We start from the raw sequence: 27,308 nt of genomic DNA on the forward strand, positions 1-27,308 counted from the left end.
TGTTTCAGCCATGTCTGACAAAAGTGAACTGAAGGCGGAGCTGGAGCGCAAGAAGCAACGCTTAGCTCAAATCAGAGAGGAGAAGAAAAGAAAGGAGGAAGAAAGAAAGAAAAAAGAAGTAAGAAATAATTTTTTCTTTTAAATTTGAATGTTTGCATATGTAACTTGCCCAAAATTTAAGAGTAGGTTCACTTAGTCATTTGTTACATGTTATTCAGGGAGTGTCTATTTAATGGTCAGTTGCTGATGCAAATGTAGAACTTTCATTTTCTGGTAAGAGCAAACACCTGCTGTTTTCTTTAGAATTATGCATATGGTAAGTTAGATTTTAATTTATTTTCCTAATCCTACACTTGCATAACAGTTGGATTTCTGAAACTAGTTGTGTGCATAGGACATCATTAATCGAATCACTGAACTACTGCACAAAAGCTCTGCTTACTGAATTGTGATGGTGTTATTTAGAGAACTCATTTGTGAAGTTTAGTTCCAAGGATGTGATTCCTGTCTGCTGCTTACTTTATCTACAGAAAGGACTATCAGAATTACTAGAGTCAAATATCTAATCCATATGATGATAGGTTTCAGTAGCATAAAAAAACCTGTGATATCTCAAAAAAAAAAAACATTTTTTAATACCTGTTAGATGCTATAACTTTATTATTGAATTATTTTTAGACTGATCAGAAGAAAGAAGTTCTTCCTGTGCAAGAGGAGTCTGATCTTGAAAAGAAGAGAAGAGAAGCTGAAGCATTACTTCAGAGCATGGGGTTGACACCTGAGTCTCCTGTTGGTAGGAATGTTAATATTAGTTTGAGATAAATGTTTGAGGGTTTTATGTTTGTTTGTTTTGGGGAGTGGTAGTTTTTGTTCTAGTTTGTTTTTGTGGTGGTAATGTTTGTTTTTGTTAGGACTGTGGTATTTACGTAACTAGCATAAAAAATTCTCTGGCCACTATGTTTTGGGGTATACAAGTCTGGTTTTTGTACTATTTTGTCCTGTATGATCTCTGTTACAAATGTCAGATGATGTGCTTCAGTACACATTACTAGTACTGCTTTGTAAAAGATATATTTTACACTTTGTGGATTATTTGTAGTCTTTTAGGTAAAATATATAGATATCATGTATTTGTTCTTTTTTTTTCCCCATCTTCCCAGCATATTGTTCTTCTGAATTTTTTTCCTTTTTTTCTTAATAACAAATTTTAATTCTCATATCTTTGTGCAGAGTTTGCTTGTTTCCTTTCTGCATCTTTTACACCCTAATTTTCCTTATTTTAAATACCCAACTAACTTTGGAGTAATAGCAAGGCTAAGTATAAAATTTTACTGTCAAGGATGATGATTCCTATCTGTGCAACTCTTGGATGGGTTAGCATATTGGTTGTTGCTTTTTGCCTTTACGTAGCCACATCTCTCTGGAAGATGAAGGTGAAGAATGTGATAATTCAACTTCCCTTTTTGTCTCTAACTTTGAAATCTATGGGATTTAAAACTTATTTTTCAGTTTGGGTTGATGAGGGTCTATTTCAACTGAGTTTGCCAATTAAAAAAATGGAAATTTGTTACAGTATATCTGTGACTATATTTTTATAATTGCTTTTGCAATTATGTTCTCAAGTGTTCAAAGTGAACATGGAATAAACACCATTATAGCTGTTCCCATTCCAACAGCCACAGCAGTCATTTTCAGTAGCCTGACCCTCACAGTTTAGAGACTGCATTTGGGCTATGTGAGCATTAGCGTATGGTGTTTTAAGTAGTCAGCTCTTACCTACTAGAGATTTTTTTGGCAGACTAATAATAGTTGAACGGTTTCTTGTGTGAGGTTTTGCTAAGGCAGCTGATGAGACTCTTGCAGAAATGCATTTGGTGGTTTTTGTTTCTCTAAATCTGTGAGAGAATCTAAAAACCACAGGATTGTCAGTCCTCAAAGCAAGTCATTGCATAGCATCAGAGTAGCCATTCATGAAATGCTCTTGGAGGTGCTGGTGTGTAAGACCCACATGTACCCCCATGAATGCTGTGTTTAATTCAATTGAGCATCTACTTAACCACACCCTTCAACGTACAGTTTCACAGTGAATTCATTCTGTTACCTTTCAAAATACCCAGATCTGATCTGGATCCTAAGTCAAACTAGAATGTCCTACTCACTACCTCTCAGTAGCATGCTGAGGCCCAGGCTCGGGTCTGCTGACTGGATAGTGGCAAAGTTGATGGTACAGTGATCGTATGCCTGAACTGTAGCTAACTCACAACTGACCAGCTTGGTGTGCAGACAGCTTGAGCTCGCATTGTTGGTGTAGATAGATATCTTGAGATTAGATTCCTGCATAGAAAATTTTGTTAAAAATTCCAAAGGCAATTACTGTCCTGTAAACTGACAGAGAGGTAGCTCTCTTAGGGGAGAAAGGACCTTAATGTAAGTATGCTTTTGATATCTACCATACTCATTATATAGGAAGTCATAAGTTAGTGAACCAAAATAACTTACAAGAAGGTATTATAGTTTTATCCTCTGTTGGGGCAGTTGGAATTCTACTTGGTCTTTTCATGAGACTGAATAGGTTTCACCTCACTTAGGGGGAGACTGTCTTGAAAACAGTGTGACCCACAAGAGGGCACTGTAGCATCAAAACTAAGCTACTAAATTCTTCTGGCCTTGCTTACAGCTGGATAGAGCTGACTGACTTCTGTAAATGCTAACAGGGTATATTTCTAATGTCACATCTTCAGTTAAGAAAGGTGACATTAAAATGTTGTCGTTTCTGATAATGCTCAAAAATAATGTAGGAATATAAAGGCCTATGGGCATTTCCTTTAGTATATTCAGTAGATGGCAATGAGTTGAAGAATATATAGATACACATACAGCTATATTTATGTAGTTATATGTATAAAGTGTATGTGTGTATGTATGAAATTATGAAGTATAACTCTAGACCTATATAAAAGTCTCTCCTGTAGGAGGAATTAATTTTTTAATAAATTGAAGTATTCACTGTGATTTTGTATATTTAGGGTAGAACTTTTGTCAACCAAAGTCATGTCTCTCTTTTGGGATGGGATGGAAACATTCTTTAGAATTCACAATCAACTTGTGATTTCAGAAAATTCTCTAGAGGTGTTGCAGATCTAAATTCAGAATTCTCCTTTGCCTGACCCCTGACAGAGAGGATACCAAGTTATATACATAACTTGGTTCGGTTGGTTAAAGGTTCTTTTTAAGGGTAGCTAAAGAGTGAACATGTTCTATGAATGTTTTACATATTGGTGAAAAATAAAGCATATAAGGATGACCTTCAACACCCACCCTGATTCTTAAGCATGAACCTAAGTTTAGTTAAATAATGAGTTTCACTATTTCTAAAAAGAAAATGGAAAGAAATATCAAAATGTGTTTGTATCAGATTGCATTATTTCATTCACTATTTCAGTTCCAAAAACCATGTTGCTTTTTGAACAGTAATTGCAGTCTTCATCTACATGCTGAAATGAACTTACTTTTAAGAAGTTTCAATGTAACGGTACTAGACAGCTTGTCAAGTAAGAAGAAAGAAAACACAAAAATCCCCCAGAATCCAATACTAGAAGCTTTGTTGTAATATACAGTATTATGTTGATTTGATTCAAACTAGAACAAAAACAACTGTATGCTGTATGACAAAGCCACTTTTTTGACCTGTGCTTTGATGATTATATATTTTGAAACAAAATTACCAGTTGAATACATTCAGTGTCTAATTTTTAAGAAAAATTGATGTCCAAGCTATATTAACAACTGTCTTCCTCTTATGTTTAAGCAACATGATTTAGTGGAAATTACCCTTTGCAAATTGATGCCATCATTTTTCAGAAGTTCAGTTTAAAAATATTTTTTCAGTTCATTTTCTCTTAAATGTCTTTCCCTCCATGTCTTTTGATGTGCACCAGATGCATAAATGCCAAACAATTGCATGAAAGTCCGGCATGAATTGTTAACATTGTCTTTTCCCCTCTCTTTCTGATGTTCATTTTCATCCGTGTATTTTTTGTTTGCCATCACTTTTTTTTAATACTTCATGTTAAATTCATTTGAAAACATCCTAAGCTGTGCAACCTCTGCGAGTAGTAACAGCGGATACCTGTCTGTTTCACTATTTAGTCCCTCCTCCTACCTCTCCGTCTTCCAAATCTGTGAGTACACCAAGTGAGGCTGGAAGCCAGGACTCTGGTGATGGCGCTGTTGGATCTAGGTATGTCGCTTTCCTTGTCATATACCTTTGCTTCATACTTCTATTCTGAATAATTAAGCTTTAGAAGAAATAAAAGTTAACTACTTGATTAATAATACAAGGTTACAGTGTTACTGAATCTATGAACAGTGACTGTTTTACAGAAGCACTTTAAAATTAGAAATGCAACTACACTCACTGTTTAGGAATTGCCAACACTCAGATGGAGTTGTTTAAACTTGCAAGTTTAAAGCAAAGTGAGTCTGAATGTCTTGTGGTAATGTCATTGTAAGCATGAATATCTCAGAGCAATAGAAAACTGGAAAAATCCAACTTCTGGGCTCTTCCCAGCTTTTTCTAAAGGAGGGTGTGTATAGATGATAGGCTGTTTCCTTCTTCCCTCTATTCTAGTTGGTCTAGTAAAAGATACTGTCTACAAATTTTAATTTATTTTCCATTACTCAGAACAGTAATTCTCATTATTTCACCTGGCAGCCATTCCTGTAACACAACTATACCACTCACAATCTCTCTTATTTGGCCAAAACATAGCACCATGTTAGTATGTCTGGAGGTTGTTTTTTCAGTTCCAGTATTTGCTACATCTATTTGACCCTTTTTTTTTTTTGTGTGCATGACAGTTTGAGAAATGCTGCTCTAAGGAGAGTCAGATAAATGTTTGTGTTAAACTAGGAGCTCAAAGTGGCAATATATGGATGATAAGATGGGAAACACTTCATCCAAAGGGTGTTTCTACTGTTTCCCATGTACAGTCTGCAAATAAGAGCACTATTTACCTATTAATATTGATAACGTTTTCTCACCAAATTAAGTTCATGTACTTAAAATTTACTGAGTATGCATTGTGGATGAAGTTTAGTTAAAACACAATTGCTAAAGCAGTTATCGGGGTGGGGTTTTGGGTTTATATGAGTATTTTTTTCAGAAATAGTGAATAATTACAACACTTTGAAACATCTTTTAAAAAGACTGCAGTAAAGTCTTGTATGCGTGTGGATTATGCATGCATAACTATATACAATCTTAATCTGAAAATATTCAAGATTTTAGCGACCTGAACAAACGTTACAAGGTGCCTATGTCTAAGTAGTAACCATTAAGTTAAAACAGAATACATCAGGCAGCAGGTGTGAACCCAAACTCTTTTTTCCTTTTTAACAGTGCTCAGGTGTAATCTTGAGCATAGCTTATTCACTATGCAATTGAAGTTCACCTGTCATGTTAATAAAGAACCAATATAATTGTTCCGTAACTAAGTAATAAGCAAATTTTAAATTATTTGAAATCTGTGATTATTGCTATTAAATTGTAATTTTGTATTAAAATTCACTGTCTAGAAGAAAAAATAAGAATTAAGTTGATGATGACTTTTTTGAAAAAAAAACCCAAGAATTTATTTCCATTCATACGTAATTTAAATTCAATATGAAACAATATATATAGGCCACATATCTGTAATTGAACACCATGTTGTGTACTGAATTTACCTCTACCTGATAGGTGTACTGTGCTCTCTACTGTGCTCTCTGATTGTATGTTCCTCAGACATAGTAATGTAATGTTGTATGCATATATTTTCTTATGAAGCCTTGAGGAGACTCATATCTGAAGCCTTTGTAGCTTCATATATTTGCAAACTTTAAAACTGAATCTGTCCCTGACAGACAGGGAAGCATGAAAAGATTGTGGCCTTGAAGGCGTGGAGGTATGAATTGATAGCTAAATTGAAGGCTATATAGAGTCACTGTTAGAATCTCTTTGCTTATTCTCTGACCATGGGATAACATTCATCCCCTTCCCCAGTGAACAGATGTCTGTCTCCTAGTCTGTTAGTACAAGTTCATGCAGCATTCCTAATGTGCACGTACACTTGAACCTGGAAGTTAATAGGCAAAGTTGGACTGTGTGATCTCCCTTAGTGTTATACCTGGCATTTCACAGGTGACTTTCATATCAACATGAGGTATGTTAGAAAGCCCAAGCTGTTCCACTATGCTTGATAATCTCAAAACAAAACCTTTCATATTAGTGTATTGTTTCAGTTCTTTTTCTTTTGGTCTGTGGCCATTTGTTCTCTGGTCATGCTGTAACTATACTTTATAAAGATTATCTCCTTTGTTAGTTTAGTCTTTTCTCCTCTGTGATGCTGAATCTTGCCAGTGACTTTACTTATTTAATAATTAATAGAGCAGTATTCAGACTTTATTTCTGCTGTGACTTCCATCTGTCTGGTTTTATTTTCATCAGTAAAGAGGTTTGGTTCCCAGTTGGATATTGTTCTTTCTCTCTTTCCTCAGTTAAGAATATAAATTCAAGACTGGAAGTGAATACAGTTGGTTTACTTTTAGGTTAGGTGGATGCTCTGTAGAATTACTTAAGTGCAGAAAATACTTCTTAGAGATATAGGAAAGCATTAAGAATATGCCTGGGTACAGAGAAATTCAGGCATATGTGGAAGAATAGGAACTTCTGTTCACTGAAGCTTGTAGATTAATTCATTTAACTTAATGCATAGCAAACCTTTGGAAAGCAAAAGGATCAGTGTTTTACATTGTTTTGGTACACATACAATAGGTAAACTTTATCTCAGTGTTACCTTTATTTTAAAATAATATCTCTCTGAAAGATTTTAACTGTGTATTTTGTACTGTGTGTTGACTTAAACTATTTTTAAAAGGCAGGCTGTCCCTGGTACCACTGAAGCAACTGTTAAAAGAATGCTTTGAAAGCAGGAGGGCAGCCTCAGTAAGGGCTAGGTCTTAAGCAGGCACAAAGCCTTTTAAATTTGTAGCCCTTTCCCCAAGTTCATCTCAAGTGGGACTGAAAAAGTTGACAAAATGTTTGACAAATATTGTGGTAATGCAGCATTTGGATCTGTAAATGTCATCCTTTGCAGAAGCAACGTGACGGTTGGGATGGTGGTGGTTTGGTTTTGCTCTTTTTGTTGTTTGTTTGGGTTTTTTTTAATGCATGATTAAACAGCATATGAGCAATATCGAGCTCGAAGTCTCAGGCACCAAATTAAACTCCAAGCTTAAATCTATTTGGTCAAGAAAAATAGCAGAGACCTGAAGAATAAGTATACTCAAAATAATTAGCTTTATAGCAAAGTGGTGTTTTTTCTGATGCACAAAAGATATGGAAAGGTTTTAGAGGTTTAGGTATGCAATAGCAGTTATATCTAGCAAATCACTCTCCATGAAGACAGTGGATTTGTAATTCTTAATTAAACTATAATTATTTTTCTAAAGCATACTCTCTACAAGAACAAGGTAGTGTGTGACACATGCATATTTATGAGTTTTTGTGCCATTGCCTGTACATTTTTGAGATCAACTTTACCTTTAGGAATTCTCCACCTGGCTTATAAGAATATTACCATCTACAGGAAGGAAATGGAAAATTACCTTTTATTGACTTAGCATAGTAAAATATTACATATTCTTTATTTTGTTATTTGTTATAAAGAATAAAAAAATAGCATCTATGAACTTCAGAAAAACCCTGCATGTTCATGTGTTTATCTCCCTCTTATAAGCTTGTTTTAAACTTCTGCCTAGGCCTGATAGCAAGCAGTAGACTAAATGAAAATTTGCAGAGAAGGGATGAAGGCTAAAAACAGAGGGAGAGGGAAGATTTTATTTCCCCCCCTTCATATTTCCTCTGATACAAAAGTGACTTGAAACAGATCTATTCTTTTCATTATTCCACATGACTTTGAAATGTGTTATTAATATAAAGCCCACTATTTCTAAGAGATTTAAATATCTTAAATGGAGTTGGCTCCAAATCAGATGACACTTCTAAGCCCAAGGCAGTGCTTAACCCGTAATTATGGCAGTGTCACATCTTGGTAACTCTAGCAGTTCTTTATCCCAGTGGAAATGCATTTTTGCCCCTCTACCAGAAGGCTTGTGTGTTGACTCATTTCCTTCACCAGTATGACAGTTTCCTCCACATATTTACTGCTCTGGGCAAGACTGCATTGTGTTAACAAATCTGTCTTCATATGACACAAACAAATCTGAACAGATTTTAAAATGAATTTGAAGTTTTTGATGGTTCTTGTCAGCATTTAAAATATTTTTATTTGCCTCATAAAGGCTACATTTTTTATGCTGGTCTTTAAATCTTTAAAATAATTATTTTCTAATAGCTCTGAACTCTGTTTGCTTTTTAACTTTTGTATTTACTGCATGTATTGTTGCACTGAATGGTTGCTGAATTTCCCTTCACAGATGTTACATTGCTTTGTTTCTTGTGAACAACGAAATAACTATAAGCTTACTGTAACTCTAGCATTTCATAGTGTGTATTTGCTTCACTAATCTCTGGCCTTTTTTGCTAATGCTGCATGATTGTTCAACCTGGGGTATCAGGACGCTGCATTGGGATACTGATCCATCAGTTCTTCAGCTCCACTCTGATTCCGATCTGGGGTATTGCATAGATTTCTTATATTCCCTCTTTCATGTACTTATGGATAATAAGTATAAGAGTTTATTTTTTCTTTAAGGCTTCAAGTTGTTAAGAGACTGTTCTGTGAGTAACAGAAATTCACTATCCCTAGACTTGGTGCAGTTTGCTTGAAATGGGAAAATTTTATATTGTTTAATTTACATAAGATGCTTATTTCCAATGCCAAACTTACTTATTCATGTGTCTCTTTGAGTCTTTCTTTGGCAAAATGAAAACTTTAAAAAGGCATTTCTTTAAAATAAAAAGCTTAGAATAACTGTATTTAAAAACAGTGACTCCCGTCTTTTCTTATAAGTATGTTCATAAAAGCTTTAGCTCATTACAAGCACTTACTAAAACCCATATCATGCTGTAAGAATTATGATTCTGCCCACCAAAACCTTTCAAAAGGTTAATCCTTTCACTTCTATCTTAAGAGAAGGGTGGATAATAAGAAACCACATTTGATACAGATAAATTGTTGTTGGATCATTGCAGTATTACTACAATACATTCTGAAACTAGATTCTATAGGAATTTACAAAGACTGAGTTAATGTTATGTGATTTTGGAAATACATTGTGCATTGGAGTTTGATACTAGCTACATCTGTGTTTATAGGATCTTCCATAAGCTAAAGTCATAAATCTCAGAGGTTTTCAATATCATATTCTGCAGTAATGTATTATGGATAAATCACTTGTCAGTGTGTGAGTTTCAGATTAGATTTGCAGTTCTGCATTCTAAATAGTATCTTAGAGGTAGACAAAAAAGGGCAGCGAAGTTAAAAAGCCTAGGAAATGCTTTTCTTTCAGAATAATTCAGCTGTTTTTTAAGCTTTAGAATCCTAGAACCATTATTGTACCAACATGAATCATGAGCAGATCTGTTCCCCTGAAAATAGGGATGTCATATGTAGCAGTACCCTAGTCAACCACAACGAACAAAACTTTAAAATTATATCCTATAATCCATATTTTAATATAAATTTGCATACCTTTCTTTTTGTTGCAGATGTATAAATAGCTTATTTTAAATAATAATTATAATAAAATATTAGTCATAATCATGTGACTTCTTCAGAGTTGCATTTCCACTGGATTTAAGTTTAAGTAGTGCTGTGACATGATGACTTGGGTGTTACTCTAGGCAAAATGTGAAGTAATTCATAAAGTTAAATAGTCTTTCTGATTTCTCTATTCATTTTATTTAGACGTGGACCTGTTAAACTTGGAATGGCCAAAATTACACAAGTTGACTTTCCTCCTCGAGAAATTGTTACATATACAAAGGAGACGCAAACACCTGTTATGACTCAGCCAAAGGAAGGTGAATGGTTAACTTATTACTACTTAAGTTGTTTTTTTTCTTTGTTATAGTAATGATGCCTGTCTGAGTTAGAACCAGCACTTGTGATCTTGAAACTTAATAAGGCAGAATGAAGGTTGATATGTGAGATAATTGATATAAATTCAATTATTAAATTCATACAGGTCTTGCTTGAGAGTGTTACTGTCGTTCTCCATGTTTAACATTACTTTTATTACTAATACATAGTATTTTCTAATTCCTAGTAAATGTTCAAATTAGACACTGAGTTGCTTAATTAACTGGTAACTGATAAATAAAAGTGGGATATATCTTGCATTTATGACACTTAAGAATCCACACACAACTTACTTGAAGGCTGTGTGCCCTTACAACAAATTTAGCAATTAACCCTCCCCTGCCTTTTAAAAATTTGTATTTTACTGTCTGGAATTTATACACTGAGCTTTAAAAGAAGGCACTAATTTCTTTTTAACCCATACAGTTCTCAGCAATTGAATATATGCTTTCCTTCATTCATGACTTGTTTGCATTTCAGAAAATAAATTTTTCCAAAGAAAGCATAGTTGGCTAATAAATTAGTTTTTCAGTGTTGAAACAGTTGAATTCGGCTGCAAATGAAAATACTAATCTTAACCTAGTTTTTTATGTAGTTCTACAACAAAATCTCATAGTTGTTTAATGAGTGACTTTGAGTATGTGTATTTGCTAGCAGTTTTAGGACCTAATTCTACATTCATAACTTTGCATTTTCCTGCTCTTTGGTATGTGAACTTCTGAGTGTTTATGCAAGGAGATAAAAACACTTTTTAAAAGATGAAGAGAACACTCAACTGAAATCTTACGCTGGTGTTTCCAGAAACTGTATAATTTACCTGAAAGTGTAATATAGATGATAGTGTAGAGTGTAATACAAGTGATGCAGAACTGTTTTTGTTGCTCTAGTCTCCCATCAATATGCTGCTCTTGTCTGGAGTGTGTCTTGAAGTCACTTTGGCAAGTTTAACTACATGCAAATGACGCTGAATGAGATTAAGTGAGGGGAGAAAGGGGAGGGGAAAGAGAGGAAGTAAATTGCAACAGTACTTTGAGAAGTTTCTTCCCTTCTTATTTCTGGGTATCCAGTATAAGGGATTGGTGTGTCTTCAACAAACCAGATCTTTCAAACTTCATAATTCAGTGAGCCAGAATAACAGATATGCTTTTTGTCTAACTGCATTTCTTTTGCATTGTTCATTTTATCTGTATCCCTGCACAGACAGGAGTTTTGGGTTTTCCTGCTTTCATTTCTCCCATGCCCTTACCTCTCATCCCTCAAGTTTTTTTCTTCCCCTCTGTCAGGTTCATGGAATCTGAAGACTTCGTTCATAGTTTGTGTGCTTGAAGAGTTTTACTTCTGCTGCTTGCTGTCGTGAAAATTGCCTGGGACTGTATGATCTTAGCCTATCCACTGAGTGGGAAACTGTAGTTGAGGTTTACTGTGTAGAGCTGGAAAGATGGTTCATCTGTATTTCTGCACTTATCAGGAAGCATTCTGAATAGAGGTGTTGTCTCCTGATCCATTCCATCTTAAAAATATACTGTTTTTTTGAGAGGCATCTTCATTATTTCATGTATGTGTACTTCACAAAAGTCATTTACCGATGCTTTTTCATCATTTCAGTGTTGAGGATCTCTTTAAGGTCTGTCTTAAGACTGCCTAAATACATTCATAACTTAACTCTTTGTTCACAATTTATGATAACATCTGCAGTTGGACACAGGTTTTAAAAAAAATCATGCTGCCTGTAAAAAAGAGTCATTGGGCAAGAGATTTTGATTATGGGAAGAAAATTTCGAAGTCTTTAAAACAATTGGCAAAAGCAATGTGCTGAATTTTCAGAGTGCAATTGGATAAACACAAATTAGATAGAATGTATCTCGATTCTTGTTTCTTCTCACTGTCTGAGGGGGTTTTATTTATTTTATTGAGTATACTGTAAACTAAAGATCATCTTGCAAGCTCAACTTTCAAGTGTACTTTGTAACTGAATTTACACATAGAAGTAATCTTTAGTAGCTCCCTTGTACAGCAACAAGTTGCATCTCAGCTAGGTTTAGCTCCAATGTTCCTACTTTCTTATAAAATGAAGTGAACTGGACCTTTCTTAATTATCATATCTTGAGATTTTAAAATGCTATCAGAGCTGTGCTTTTGAATAAAGGAAAATAGAAGCAGGTTTATCAGATATGCTGTGCAATCATTCTGCAGGTTTAGGTCCATTTGTGCTGTAGGTTGAATTGTGCTCACACTGACTTTGGGGGGGAAAAAAACAAAACACCCTAATAAACAAAACTAAAAAAACAGTTCTGCTTCTGTGCATCGCAATGGTTACAAAAGTGCATTGCAACCTGATCTGGGAAACATTCAAGCTACAACTAACAGTCTGGTGGGACAGATAGGCGTTAAACCGTTCCTAATTGTCATGGAAATAGTTGCAGCAACACAAATTAAAAGACAGTTAGGTAGGGGAGATTTCATGTCTTCAATTTACAAGTTGGCCTTTCGAGATGCCCGTATCAGATTCGGTGTTATAAACAGATTTAAATAATGAGTACTTTTCAGGTGAACAGTTGTGGTTTTAAAATGTGAACATCAATCATCTCATAAGTTAATAGAAAAGACTGCATTCAGTAGTTGAGAAATCTAGAACAGGGGAATTCCATAGTTAAAGGGAGGTAGACTAAACTTGTATGTTCCTGCTTATGTACAGTGCAGACATGTTGCACCATCCTAGACACTATTCAAGTATGAAGTGACTGCTCCCCACTATCTTGCGGATATGATGCTTCTCGGCTGCAACTGTTTTGAGCCAGTGATCTTCTCCATTTGTAATAAAAGACTGACCGGTTTGCATGCAGCCCTAAATGCTAGAGCGAGAATGTGACCTCAGTGGTAGTGGCTCTGTAGCCTCTTTATGCTAAGATAAAAAGTATCACTGCTAGATTTATGACTTTTCCACATTTCTTCACCCCCACCCCTTTGAAGCATTGTATCCAAAATAGTAGATAGCCTTGTCTTTTTCTTATACAATGCCTAGCTCTTAATTTTGAAATGTGACTGTTTCCTTAGGAGGTGGAGGCATTTAGTGTGCTAACAGTTCTCACAACTTCCATTATTTTATTGCAGTACTAATATGTGGATTTATTATGACCTCGAAGTATTTGAGAAACTGTGTTAGGAAGATTGATTCTTTTTATAATATTGTAAAACAATAAAATCAGGATCTCTCCTAGAAATCAGTTTCACTCTGACTAGAGATTGAGTCGTCTCAGAACACCAAGTAATTTGCCACAGAAAGTAATTTCATTCACTGTATTCTGGACAGTATGGAATATTAAATTTCCCTATTAATTGAAGTTAAGAAACATGTTCACAGTTCTTTAAAGGAAGATGCCCACATCAAAAGTAGACTTAGAAGGTAAATCTGCAATACTTGTTTTATGGACTTTTCGTATGATAGCTGTAACCCACAGCTGCTCTTTCCTCAAGGTCCCATGTGTACAAGTAAGTGACTAAGGATGTAGAAGAAGAGACACATAGTAAGAAATAGTGTCAGGGGTGGCAGTCCTGGTGTTATCAAACTTCTTGTTTTGATGAAAATACTTTTTTACACCTTTTTTTTCTCCAAAATTTTTGGTAGCATTAGTCTTACTGTTTCTGTAGCAGCTGTATTTATTATGTAAAAGAAATGAAGTAATAGTTCATTGTTCTGAGGAATATAGCAGAGAGAATACAACCTTTGTTTCTTCTTCTCTTGGCACGTCCTGTTCCTGGTTTGGTAATTTTTATCATTCTGTGTTACAGTAATGATGGCCATCTTTCTTGTTTAGGGACCAAATTAATTTATTTTGGCTTGATAGAACTGTTGTGCCATACTCGATGCTGTTCTTCTTTATTTCATAACTCATAACCCTAAGTGTCTATGTCTCTACGCTGTTTTTACACTTTAACTTTGGTCATCATCATAACATGAACATCCTGTGTTCAGGCTGCTCCATGCCCCAGCATCCTTGTTATAGACATAATGCTAATGGCAAACAAATCCTCAACCTAAGAGGGAATGACAGCAATAAACAACATGCAAGGGAGTTCCCTGTACACTCCTCTAAATTAGCCATGCCAGCACTTTCTAGGGGATTAAGAATGGGATTAGCCCTCAAGGCCAGTCTAGAGGATACTTACACTTGTTCTGCCATCCCTTTTTCTACTATCTAAATCCATCTCTCACTTCCCATGGTGCTGTGTTTGACACTGCTGCTAGCTTCCCTCATCGTCCAATGTTGGTGGACATGTTTTTTAGTTAGTGTGGTCAGCTGGTTACTAGGGCTGTCATTTAGCCTCTATTTGGCATGCTCTTCAGGCAGCAGATTTTCAGATCTACTCTCTGAAAATACATTTGAAATTGTGTTTGCTTCATGCACTCATTTTTTTCTAGCGGGCAGCAGAAGCAGTTTCAGCAACAGAGATGCGATTCAGATGTGAACTCTGGTATATGTCTTAGTGTTCTGCAGGCTCAGTGTTGGCCACCACACAGAGTACTGTAATCATTAGTGATACATTTTTCTTAATATCTGTACTTACTTCTTGGTACACTGCTCTCTACTGTTTGATCTCTTCCTTTGTGATTTGGTAACATTTTGTTCAAATTCTCATGGAAAGAACTTTGTCACCAGTGTGCACAGTAAAGATGTGTTATGAGTCCTTGAGGTGGTTAATCCAAAGAAAGACAGGCATATAGGGGAATAGGATTCTGCTCAGCTGTCACAATTAGGGCTTTTCCTGGGATAATGGAATACTTGTTATTAAGTGCTGCTGTATAATATTGTGCATGTGCAATCACAACTGACTGCAGACAGTGTTGTTGCATTAGCTCCACTCTGAGGAATTACAGTCTGGTAAAGTCTCAAAGACACAATGAAAATACTAAATGTTTTTGTCCTTTTAATTTGGATTTAAGATGAGTAATAACAGTTTGGTGTATAAGATTTGCTTGTTGGATGCTGTTACAGTGAATGTAGCATTTTTACATTTTAATATTTTAAAATGAAATAATGGACCCTTATATATCCATGTATTATCCTGTACATGCTTCAAATGTTCAGTGAAATACAGATGGGAAAGCTTGCTATGAAGACATTGGGCTTAACAAAAGCCACCCATTTCACAGATGATTTAACTTTGATTAACGTACTCTGCAGCAACAGATTACTCAGACAACTGGAACTTCACTCTCATGTTATTCCTAGGTGCAGCCTAATTTGCAGCACTGGTTTTCTTTCTGTCTTGCCAAAATATATCACAATTTTGATGTTAACTCATAAGTAAAAATTCAGTGGTTCATTAAACCTGTTTTTAGCATTGATTGACAAGAAATTTGTCACTATTAAAGTAGCTGCTATTTTTATGCAATCTTTACTGCTCAGTTTGTAACCTTAGATCCCCTGTTCACCTGTCAGAAATAACATGCAGTTAATCCCTTGGCATATTATAATGAATATTCATCGATATGTTGATGTGACATAGAGTCCCATTTCCTGTCTTCATGGCCTCACGATTTTTCTAAGTCTTAGCAGCCTTTTTTTAAATGTGAAATTGTATTTGGTATACTGACAATTGAAGTGGCATAAAATGCCACTAGGTATAGTCAAGAATGAATAAGGAGAATGACGTTAAGACAGTGCCTTTAAGGTTTCCAAATTTACATAGCTGATTTGAAATAAATGCTGTACCATGGGTTCTTAACTTCCTAGATATGGAACTTTTTCAGAAGTAGTATGTCTAATCTTTCAGTGTTTGCTGGGTACTATATTATTGTTAGGGCAGTTCCTTGCAAATACCAGGACCTGGCCTCTTATTAAATAAATTTAAGATAAAGGAGGGACAGAAGTAGGAATTAAAATAAAAATTTCTTATATCTTTTGTTGCCCAACAACTTCATGCTGCCTTTTTCAATTGTAAACTTCTGTGAGAAAGCATCCTACTTTCAGATAATGAAGTCAAGAACTTGTGTATGTGGAGGTTTTTTGGCTTCTGCAGTTTTTTCTCCAAATCCCTTAATGAGGAAGTTTGCATATGACTTTTCTTTCTTTAGAGAGGTTTTAGATTTATGTAGTTACAGATAAATCACAATGAGATGACATGTTCAATTTCAAGTCTGATACTTTGAGAATATTAAAATAAGTGCTGTATCCTGCATTTAAGTGCAGTAATATCAGCTGGCTGAATGCAGTGAAAGTACTATGAAGGAATTTAGATCTCTGTATAATATATGCCATTTATATTTCAAACATTAAAAGGCAGGAGCAATCAACTATATGATCTTTTGAATAAAATATGTAGATTAGAAGGTCATGTAGCACTAAAGGGTTGACCATCTGCATTTGACAAGAATTTGACTCCTGTCACTGAAAATAGTACTTAGAATCAGTGTAGTATGACTAATGGGGGAGTGGGCTGAGATTTCTAATTTGAGAATTTCAAAGCTAGAATAATGTATCCAGGGTGACCCAAAAACCAAATTTCTGAATTTGAAGGCATCATTTAAATCTGCAAGACTGATTAGCAGGGCAAACAAGAGGGGGATTTTTATCCAAGTGGCTGTGATGTGAATATGTGGTCCTGTATTTGTTGTTCCCAAAGTCATGCGTGTTAACTCATGTTACATTTTTTAATTAGTCAGTGTTCACACCTATAGTGATTTGACATTAAGAGTTCCATTCTTTGGAATGGCTACAAGTTATACAGTTTTCAGATTACTAGTCCGCTATACACGCGAATCCATCTAAAAAGGAGCAGTGTCTTTCTGTTTCTGTGCGTGATTATTTTGCCCAAAAAAGCTTTCATTTTTTTTTAAGTAGCACAAAAGCTGTAATTGGCATGCTTTGTAAGGAAGTGTCAATGTGCAAGAGAGTGGAGATCACTAAGAATTCTTTTACGCGTTCTTTCCCCTTTGCACCACCGCCTCCTCAGCAGGGTCACTGAGATCACTAGCTTTTCTTGAAATGGCCATTTTCACTGGCAGGTGCATTATACCCTGTATTTTCAGATTGTTTTTCCATTCTGAATGTTTGGCAGGTTGATTGCTCTGGCTGCATTGACGGAGAAAGGGCTGACAAATGCGGTTGGGCTGGCTGAAAAGACAGTGATTACTGTTTTCCTTTGTGGCTGATTGAGGCCCTTGAAAGGAAAGATTTTAACCTTCACCATTTGGTTCAAAAGTATGAGCATATATTGAAATCATTCATGCCATTTATCCTAGTTCTGTAAACTTGTCAGAACGTAAAAATCGCTCAATTTCAAGTAATGCAGGATTGGCATACGTCATTATCATTTTGATTAAGTTGGAGTTTGTATTATTGTGTGCATTATACAGTGTCATTTAAAGCTTTCTTTCCTGCAGGTACAGTTATATTTTTATTGCTTATACTATGGAGTTAGAAAGATTTTCAGACCTCTTTAAACCTATCACTATGTGTGTGGTTTGGCAGCTGGTATGGCCTACAAGCTGCATTTTGTTTGCAGGGTAAAGGCTTGTCTGTAGACCTCCTGGAGTGCTGGTAATTGCACAGACTTGCCATTGGGGAAAGACATGATTGGAAGCAGTCAGGCAGAAAAATGTTGTGCCATCCCTTTGCCACCTCGTAGCAGAGAGACAATCCTAGCAGTGCCATCTGGTTGTTGCTATCTAGTCAGCTGGTCTGGCTGCTGGGACCATGGCTTGGCAGCTGGTCCCATCCCTTGACCACTCCTTTTTTTTTTTTTGTGTGTGTGTGCGTGCATGCATGTGGTTTGGGTTTGTTTACTTTTTTTTGTTAGATAACTTTGAACATGGGTCATGGAGATGGCTGCAACAAACAAGCCTAGTCCCTGTGGCTGCAACAAATAAGTTCAGTCCCTGTTGAATACCGTCTCATTGCTTGTGTTGGGGGGTGCAGCAGACTCCTGCTGCCATTTGCTTGTAGACAGATGACATAAGTGTTTAACCAATAAAAACAGTCTTTTCAGAAGCTTATTCTACAAAGTGGGTGAAGAAAAGCCAGGAAATGCAGATTCCACAACACTAAGTAATTTGAAGTTATTTTCTGGTTTACAGCATTCAAAGAATAAAATGTAGAAATGCAAAAAGTGCTATAAACCTTGTCAGTATTCCTGAACATTAACATTTTATGTTATTCATTGCAATTAGGGAAAACACATTTTGCTGTAAAGTTCTCATTGCCAAACATGATACAGATAATGAGGCTTGCATTTAGAATGACGGAAAAAATGTAATCTCCCTGCTATTATCTTTAGCGAAATTTGCCTCTCAGAATAGCAACCTGAAAGCTAATGTAAGCCATCTTCGTGCCATGTGAAGACCCATTAGACTGTGATGGTTTTAGATCACAAGTAAGCAGCTGCTCTGTAGACTATTTTAGACATCTGATTTTTCTTTATTCTGCAGCATTAATGTGTCAGTATGTTACACAGAACATGCATCCACCACATGGTTTTGTGTGGAATCATGAATGCTTCTAAGAGAGATTTCTACTTTGGATTCTTTACAATTTCTTATGTGTCTTATTTCAGTTTATACAACTACATAATTTAGTGCAACTAAAATCCAGGTGTAGAGAGTGTTGCAGTGATCTTTTGGTTTAAGATAATGTTATCCTGTGGACTACATTTTCCAAATACAACCATTTTAAGCTAAACGATACCATTTTACATCATCTTATTTGAGATTCATATGGAATGTTACTGTTTCTCTTTAAAAACGTTGACAGTCTCACTATAATGTTTCTCCTTAGATGAGGAAGATGAAGATGATGTGGTTGCACCAAAACCGTTAATTGAACCTGAGGAAGAAAAAACATTCAAAAAAGAGGAGGAGGAAGAAGGTATAGTTCACCTTAAGACTTCCAAGTGTGCTGTAAAGAAAGGCATCAATAAATTTTTAACTTCTTTCTGTTAAGTTGAAATTAATTTTATTTACATTTTAACAATCAGCTAGCAAACTATAAAATGTAAAAATGTATTTAAAAGCTATGGATGTTAGGAAACAAATTTTACAACATCCTGATAAGTACTGTTTTTCTTTCTTGGAAAGAATTGGTGAAAGTATGCGAGTCCAGAGAACGTATGTATGATTCTTTTCCAGCTGCCCCTCATGAACTTACAGAAGAGGAAAAACAACAAATTTTGCATTCTGAAGAATTTTTAAGTTTCTTTGACCATTCCACAAGGATTGTCGAAAGAGCCCTTTCTGAACAAATCAACATTTTTTTTGACTACAGTGGAAGAGACTTAGAAGACAAAGAAGGGTAATGTGAATGTTGAATACTTCACTGTGGATGTGCAATATTTGTCATTGAAAAAGTTATCTGAGATTAATATCTACTAATTGCCTTTATAGAGAGATTCAAGCAGGAGCAAAACTGTCCTTAAATAGGCAGTTTTTTGATGAGCGTTGGTCAAAGCATCGTGTTGTCAGTTGTTTGGACTGGTCATCTCAGGTAAAAAATAATGCTTACGTTATCGTTGCCTTTGTAAAGTCTTCTAGTTCTGTGCGCTCAGCCCTTCTATAAGTGCAATTGATACAGGCTGTATTTCTAAATGTATTCCTTACGTGCTCTGTAGCTTGCAAAAAGTAAACAGGGCTGTTAATATTTTGTGAAAAATAGCAAAATATTTGTATTATGAAGAAAGTGTTTGGCATATTTGCTTCTGGTTTATGCACTACTTCGTAGTGGTAGCTGGTAGCTTCACTAAAAAAAGCTCACTTAAAGTACTGGTTTTTACATTTAAAAGCAAGTTATGATGAAAGAACACGACTCTGATGTGTACGTTAATGCTGTTTTATGAGCTAAATTTGAAACAATTACAGTTTTAACTGACAGTTTCTCATTTATGTATAATATAAGGTGGCGATTGGTTTTTCATGGGGTTTTTTAACCCTATTTTGGTGAAAGAAAGCAAATATTCTAGAGTTGTCTGGATCATTAGCCAGTCATCTTGCTTATGTGGACTCTTTTTCACTTACTTTACAGTACCCAGAATTACTTGTAGCCTCTTACAACAACAATGAGGATGCACCTCATGAGCCTGATGGGGTGGCCCTTGTATGGAATATGAAGTACAAGAAAACTACCCCAGAGTATGTGTTTCACTGCCAGGTATGATTCTGTCTCGGGAGGCTAAAGGTGCTGTGTTGATGAACTTGGACAAGTACCTTCCTTATGCTTGTCAACATAATGATTTCATTGGGCTGGCATTCAATTCAACCATATGTATTTGCAAACATGGTGATAGCTAGAGATTTCAGGTTAGAAACATTATTTTGTTACTGAATTTCTGACATCATTCAGAATTCAGTCTTTTTTGCGAACCCATTTTTCTCATTTTAATTTATTTAAAAACCAAAAAACCTTCTTCTGTAAGTGGTTGAGGCACAAAGAAGATTTGTATGTAAGGGGATTGAGTTGGGACTGAGTACTACTAGAGCTTAGTTTACTGAATAAAATGAATATGGCCTGAGGAGATGGAGCAAGGAGGAAAACTAGAAACATGCATCAAACAAGAAGTTTTCTAGTAGTTTTATGAAAGAGAAAAACATGCAAATCTTTTTCATTATACCAGGTCTGGGATAGCCACTTTATTTTCAAAATGCCGTAATTCTGAAAAATTACATAGGTGAACAAAAATTCAATCTTGTGTTGCCAGATTATTGTCAAAGCCCAGAGTGTAAAAGTAACTTTATTATATCAAAACAGATTTGTATGTTCTCTAAGAAAATGACCACAGAATGTGAGAGAACATTATTAAAGTCTTGTGTACTGCTGGACCTTCCCTTCCTAGCAAACTATGCTAGGAGGAACACAAATGTATACATATGAAAGAAAAGAGGAGGAAAAATTCATCTTATGAATACAAATTAAAACTAAAAGACTGGGGATTTACAAAGGCTTTGTGAATCCTTAAGTCATTGAACAGTGGAATAGTGTATCAAATAAATCTAACAAAGAATTACTCTGATATTTGGTCACATTTTCTTTAGTTTTAGACATAGCATTGCTGAGTGGTGGGTTTTTTGTTTATTTGGTGTTTGTGGTTTGGTGTTGGTTTTTTTTTCAGTCAGCGGTGATGTCAGCTACATTTGCAAAATTTCACCCGAATCTGGTGGTTGGTGGCACATACTCCGGCCAAATAGTGCTGTGGGATAATCGCAGCAATAAAAGAACCCCAGTGCAGAGAACTCCACTTTCGGCTGCAGCTCATACGGTAGGCAGTGAAATACCTTCAAGGACTGTTCCTTGTTGGGATGTATTTAACCTCTAGGAAACTCTATCCAGTGCACTTGATTGAAGATGCTTAAATGTTTATGTCCATATTTAGCCAATGCCATCACTGAAGAACCAGACTATTCATAAAAACCAAAGTTCCAGAAAAACAAGTATCGGTTTTATAGGGGAGTATTCTTTGTGCTGTATTGTAATCAATCTTTTATGCTTTGTTAAATGGTGAAGTTGTATATTTTTCTGTATACTAATTATACCAGAATTGTTTACTTGTGAATTCCTTTTTCTGATAGTATTTTACATTTCTTAGCATCCAGTGTACTGTGTAAATGTTGTTGGGACCCAGAATGCTCATAATTTGATTAGTATCTCAACTGATGGGAAAATCTGCTCTTGGAGTCTGGACATGCTTTCCCAACCGCAGGTAAGATAACTTTGGAATAGTGTCTATTACAGATTAATATATTGTAAAAACTTTATGAATCTTAAAAGCTTTAATAAACATTTTCCCAACACACTGAAATTATACTTGAGGTAGCTTGATAAGTATTTGATAAAATATTTCACCACTCATGGAATCAAATATTGTCTATTGATCCTTTTCTGTATTTTTGTTGTATTTGTGTTAGTGGTGAACACAATTTTAATAAGAAATTACTTTCTTATTTCTGCCCAATACTGTACAACTAAAACATAAAAAACACCCCTTCTATTGAAAAATCTAGGACTTTGTAGGTGTTACTATTTCAAATTTTTTTTTAAGTAAGTTGCTGATATTTTCACTACAGGATAGCATGGAGCTGGTTCACAAACAGTCCAAAGCTGTGGCTGTTACTTGCATGTCCTTCCCTATTGGAGATGTCAACAACTTTGTTGTTGGCAGTGAAGAAGGCTCAGTGTACACTGCATGCCGTCATGGCAGGTAAATACGAACTTTAATTATTTAAAAGAAATAAAAATAGCAAAAGGATTAATCCCTGCGTGCTTTATACTCCTAAAATTAAGTATAGTGCATGTTTGCTCCTTTGTCTTGAAGGAGTTCAGAATAGCTGTATATGAATTCCAGTGCACGCTTTTTCCTGAGTAAGAGCTTCATTAAAAACAGAAGAAGTTGGAACCCTGAATTGGTACTGTGCTGCCTTCGGTGACTAGGAGTTGTTTGTGTTGATGAGGGCAGCATAGGTCATTGTGGTTTTATTCATTAGAATTGTAGCAGAACATTCCAAACTTCATATCTGTTCTATAGATAATTGTACAGTAGCATCACGCACAAATCTTAAATTGGCTAGCTCTTCTCCTGCTGTTCAATCTATTTTGAAATTGTCTGACTGTATCTTATCAATTGCTTTCTTAAATATAATTGAGTGTCCAGGTTTCATACACGTCATCCTTGCTGCACAGCTTTTTGCTTCCAAAATACCCAAAATTGTATCACTTTTGTGTAACATCCTTCCCATCTCTTCTCCCCTTCTTTTTCATTGCTTCTGATAGGAGACTATTAGGTATATATTGTTACTGGTTTACGCCTGAGCTCTGTGTCCATTAAGGTACATGCGACTTCCCTTAAGTCAGTGGGAGTTTTATGCTCATTCCTGAGGACTGGATCTTGTTCTTTGTATGAATGGAAGATTTAGCTATTGCTTGGAGAACAGTGTAGTTAAATGTGTGTACTGGTACCTGGTGAATGAGCCTCTTGGATATTTTGGCACTTAAGGTTAGCAGAAAATAGATGTTGAAGTTAAGGTCCATATTCACCCCTGGTCTTCTGTGATCCTGTTGTGATTAAGCCTTTTGCAGTGGGGTAACATCCATACAGAGCAGCAAAATCTTCTTGTGGCTATATTTAAATTGTGTTTCAGTGCTATCTCAGTCTGCAGATGTATGGTTTCCAGATAAATTAACCTTGGTTATATATTCTAAAACAGCAAAGCTGGAATCAGTGAGATGTTTGAAGGACACCAGGGACCAATCACAGGTATCAACTGCCATGCAGCAGTTGGACCTGTAGACTTCTCACATCTTTTTGTCACCTCTTCTTTTGACTGGACAGTAAAGCTTTGGACAACTAAGGTAACTTAAATAGATAGTTCAGTGTTTTTCTTCGTACTCCTTGACACAAGGTGGTGCTATAATGTAAGCTACTTGAGAAACCAGTAAACTGAAGTCAAATGGTGTGAAGCTCTTTAGGTTCCTAGCAGCAGTCCTGCAAAGAGGAGACAGCTGATGAACAAAACTATAGTTAACACATAAAGCTTTGCTTTCAGATTATACATCATTTGTATACTTCTGGTCCATTCTGCTCATCCTTTTGCCCTTTGTTATTAACAACGATTACAATGTAATAAAATTTAAATCATGTTGTAAAATCAGTTACTTCATATTATGCATAAGGCAAATGTTTTGCTACAATTTTGTGGAGGGCTAAGGGACAGCACCAAAACTGATGTCAGTTAAACTCCATGAAGCTCACAACTGAAATATCTGTCATTCCCATTGTTAGAATTACCTCTTTCTCTGTTAGTTTGATGCCCTGAGAAATGCAAAGCAGAGGAAGCAGAGTTAGAATCTCCTAGTAATAGTCTGAACTGAATTATCATTGGCTTGATTTACAAGATTCTTAATGCATTAAATTTACAATCTCTTACAATATTGTCTGGCTACTGGTTTTGTAGTAGCAGCCAGCAAAAAGGCTGCATGTGTTGCAAAGCATCCCTTTCATAATAGAGTTCATTTTTATCTGCTTTTTGCAGAGGCATTTTTTTAAAGTAATTCAAAACATGAATTGCTTTTAGTTATTGCTGGTAATGCTGTTGAAGTTCTGTATTTTGCTTTACCCATTAGCTTTATAATTTTGAAGTGCAGAATTTGGGTATTGCATTGTTATGTTTGTTTTTTTCAGAATAACAAACCTCTGTACTCCTTTGAAGACAATTCAGATTATGTCTATGATGTGATGTGGTCTCCAACTCACCCTGCCTTGTTTGCCTGCGTGGATGGGATGGGCAGGCTTGACCTGTGGAATCTCAACAATGATACTGAGGTGAGGCAATCAGGTTAACAGTCAAATATACCTGGAAAAGTGTTTGTACACTTTGAAAAAATTTCGGGAGATTACCATAGCATTTTGGTTTGGTTTTTTTTGTTGTTCTTAAATATTCTGTAGCTCCTGTGTAATAGATACCATTCTTTGATTATGGGGTTGTAAGTCAAAAGACTCCTCATAATGAATAACAGTGGTAATTAAATTGTTTTTACCTGTAACAAGAGTGCGAAACATCTGTTGGTGTAACACTGGTCCATACTGTGAAAGTGATTATAGACCTCCCTCAATATGGCCTTAGCAGCCTATAGCTTAACAGTGTGAACAAACCTGTTAGCCACACACCACCATCGTTCCTATTGCCCTGTTACTATTGCCATAGAAATACTGCGGTGAAATTGTAATTCGTTTCTAAACTTAGACAATTGAATGTTTGGGTTTTCTGGTGTGAGTTATAAACTTAATTGTAGTATAAATCATTTCTGAGACTTGTTGGAGGTAGGTGAGAGGAAAAACGTGACAGATACTCAGTACTTAAATTTCACCTTCTTCAAACTGCATGTAGAAGAAAGAGCAGTTCTGTAGGAGCATATGCGAACCTATGGCTTCAAATTGGAATTACCTGGTTCTAGACTTTGCACAGGACTTGACTTGCTAAAGTTTTCGTCCCAGCCTTCTTGTCATATTCTTTCTTGAGATCCCAGGGCTCCTCCTTGCTGTCTTGACTGAACTAATGCCTATGCCACCTGCCTCATGACAAGAGTGCAGATGTGCTTTTTGATAGAGGGTGTTTGTACTTTGGCTGAGGGACAGAAGACATGTTGTTTTGGTCGTGTCACTAGTGATAGCTTAAGGCCACTGAGAGTCTGAGATCTACGTGCTCTGCCTCAGTTGAAATGCTGGGCGCTTCTTTTGATAACAACACTGAGGGAGTCGGTGTGTTCTGTGATCCATAGCTCATGAAATCCTCATGCATTTTTAGCAATGTGTTTTAAATGGATACAGGTGCCAACTGCAAGCATTACTGTGGAGGGCAATCCTGCTCTGAACCGTGTGAGATGGACGCATTCTGGGAGAGAGATTGCTGTAGGTGATTCAGAGGGACAAATAGTTATATATGACGTGGGCGAGGTATGTATACCATGTATTGTGCAAAGTACGTTACAAAATACTCAAGTTTCTTTGACTTGTACTCTTATTTAGCAAGTTGCTTTTAACTTTTTATCCCCTGTGATTAGAGGAACAAGGTTTAATTTTTATTTTCAAATTAATGTTTCCTTTTTGTCTCTATTTCAGGTGTTCTAGCATAACTGTTTTAGCATGCTATCTGGCAGCCAATCAAAGTAAAAGCAAGTAAAAATATTATTGTAGGGCTGCTGAAATAAGATGACAGAATCAGTGGTTTTGTTTGTAGAGATTTTATATTCTTTGTAACCATGGAACATGTGAATTCTGACCAAAGCTTGAGAAGTACCAAACAAAAAATTTTGCAGTGAAGCAGTCTTCACTTTGTTCCTACAGGGAAGTTGTTGCTATTGCAAGTATGTGTACTGCAGTAGTAATAACTCATTGATTGGATGAGGACATGGCATTAGTATTCCTTTGGAGGCAGTCTCTCAGAATGGTATCATGCAAGCTTGTAATAGTATTGTTACATACTTAAATACAAGATCTTCAAATTCTGCTTCTTTTATTAGTTAGAGCTTTTGATGTTCAGACTATTTTAAAAGTTACACTAAATAAAGGTAAGCTTTTCCATCGGAACCTCTTCTGAACATTATTTAAGTACTCTGCTGTTCAAAATGAACCCAGTTTTTATTTAGCAGTAGGTTTAAATAACATTCTCTTTGTCAACAGCAAATTGCCGTTCCTCGCAGTGATGAGTGGACTCGATTTGGTCGAACGCTGGCAGAAATAAATGCTAACAGAGCTGACGCAGAAGAGGAAGCTGCAACCCGCATACCGGCCTAGGCCTTTAACAATAGGCAGCAGTGGTAGATCTGTGAGTGATTTGATGCAAATCTTAAAACTGTAAGCATGTGTCAGTTCAAATAATAGCTTAAAGGAGGAATATATGGATTCAACTATGGACTTTTTAAAAGTATTAAGATCACTGAAAACCAGATCTTGCATTGTCACTTTTTATCTATAAATTACAAGCACAATCTGGGATTTGTGTAACTTCTAATACATTTAACTTTGACTTTGCAAGGAACTTTTGCCGAAACACTAACCTGGTGTAAATTTGCTATTGGGCTTCTGAAATTTCCAGTTTGTAACAGCATCTATTTCTGAAAAGTAAAAGCTCTGTTTCTAAACTAAGCTTTCTATATTACACAGGCTAACCTTCATTAGGTATTAAATCTCTGAAGCATTGTTTAATTTTAATTCACACTCTTCAAATTACCCATGGATATGCATGCATATGTTCTAACTAAGTTTCATTGTTTATATATAGATAAGCCTCAGACTCTGGTAGTGGATAAGATATGTGAATAAAAATTTGTCTGTAGTTACAAGCTTATTTGATAATTGGACCTGAATTAATGAAATACATATTTAATACCAAGTTCTTTTGTTTGAATTGGTGCATTAATAGATGAGATTGATTCATAAATAAATATTATATGAGCACTTGTCAGCTGCCCTGACCCCTAATCTGTGTCTCTTCAGTAGTTTCAGGGTAAAGTTCCTGGGGACTGCTGCTTTCATTTTACTACACATGTCACAGAGTTGTTTTCTATCCCCAACCTTACCTCCTACCATGGCAATCAGCCAGAAGGAACAATGCTACTGTCATCAAATTTTTCTTTTCCAAAGGATTTTGACTTAATTTCTATAGCATGATGATTTGCATTCTGTTAACTACGGACTTCCTACTAATTTTTCATATTAAGTTAAAGAAAGATGTTTTAATTGCTT

The 27,308-nt window shown here is 35.7% G+C and overlaps 1 protein-coding gene across 7 annotated transcripts; it reads left to right on the plus strand.

Annotated features, from left to right (window-relative positions):
• Window positions 1-27,020, plus strand: LOC104461113 (cytoplasmic dynein 1 intermediate chain 2). 7 transcript variants are annotated; one of them, XM_010072580.1, is made up of 16 exons: window positions 11-118; window positions 679-793; window positions 4,096-4,240; window positions 8,620-8,679; window positions 9,912-10,027; window positions 18,860-18,949; window positions 19,210-19,372; window positions 19,465-19,564; window positions 20,099-20,224; window positions 21,183-21,329; window positions 21,657-21,770; window positions 22,135-22,268; window positions 23,272-23,416; window positions 24,246-24,386; window positions 25,392-25,517; window positions 26,244-27,020. In XM_010072580.1, exons 1-16 carry the CDS (start codon window positions 11-13, stop codon window positions 26,355-26,357), a joined length of 1,944 nt encoding a protein of 647 aa, XP_010070882.1. In that variant the 3' UTR covers window positions 26,358-27,020. The 7 variants fall into 7 exon arrangements, with proteins under 7 accessions (XP_010070888.1, XP_010070882.1, XP_010070881.1 ...); XM_010072579.1 differs by having other exon boundaries at window positions 4,117-4,240; window positions 18,860-18,976; XM_010072582.1 differs by having other exon boundaries at window positions 4,150-4,240.
• Window positions 27,021-27,308: the final 288 nt, after the last annotated feature.

The sequence above is a fragment of the Pterocles gutturalis genome, unplaced genomic scaffold (genome assembly GCF_000699245.1).
Source record: "Pterocles gutturalis isolate BGI_N339 unplaced genomic scaffold, ASM69924v1 scaffold17582, whole genome shotgun sequence".
Lineage (NCBI taxonomy): Eukaryota > Metazoa > Chordata > Aves > Pterocliformes > Pteroclidae > Pterocles > Pterocles gutturalis.

Coding starts and splice junctions, on each gene's coding strand:
- LOC104461113 (XM_010072579.1), top strand. CDS start 11: ATGTCTGACAAAAGTGAACTGAAGGCGGAGCTGGAGCGCAAGAAGCAA. Junction 119..678: donor AAGAAAGAAAGAAAAAAGAA/GTAAGAAATAAT, acceptor AATTATTTTTAG/ACTGATCAGAAGAAAGAAGT. Junction 23,417..24,245: donor TAAAGCTTTGGACAACTAAG/GTAACTTAAATA, acceptor TGTTTTTTTCAG/AATAACAAACCTCTGTACTC.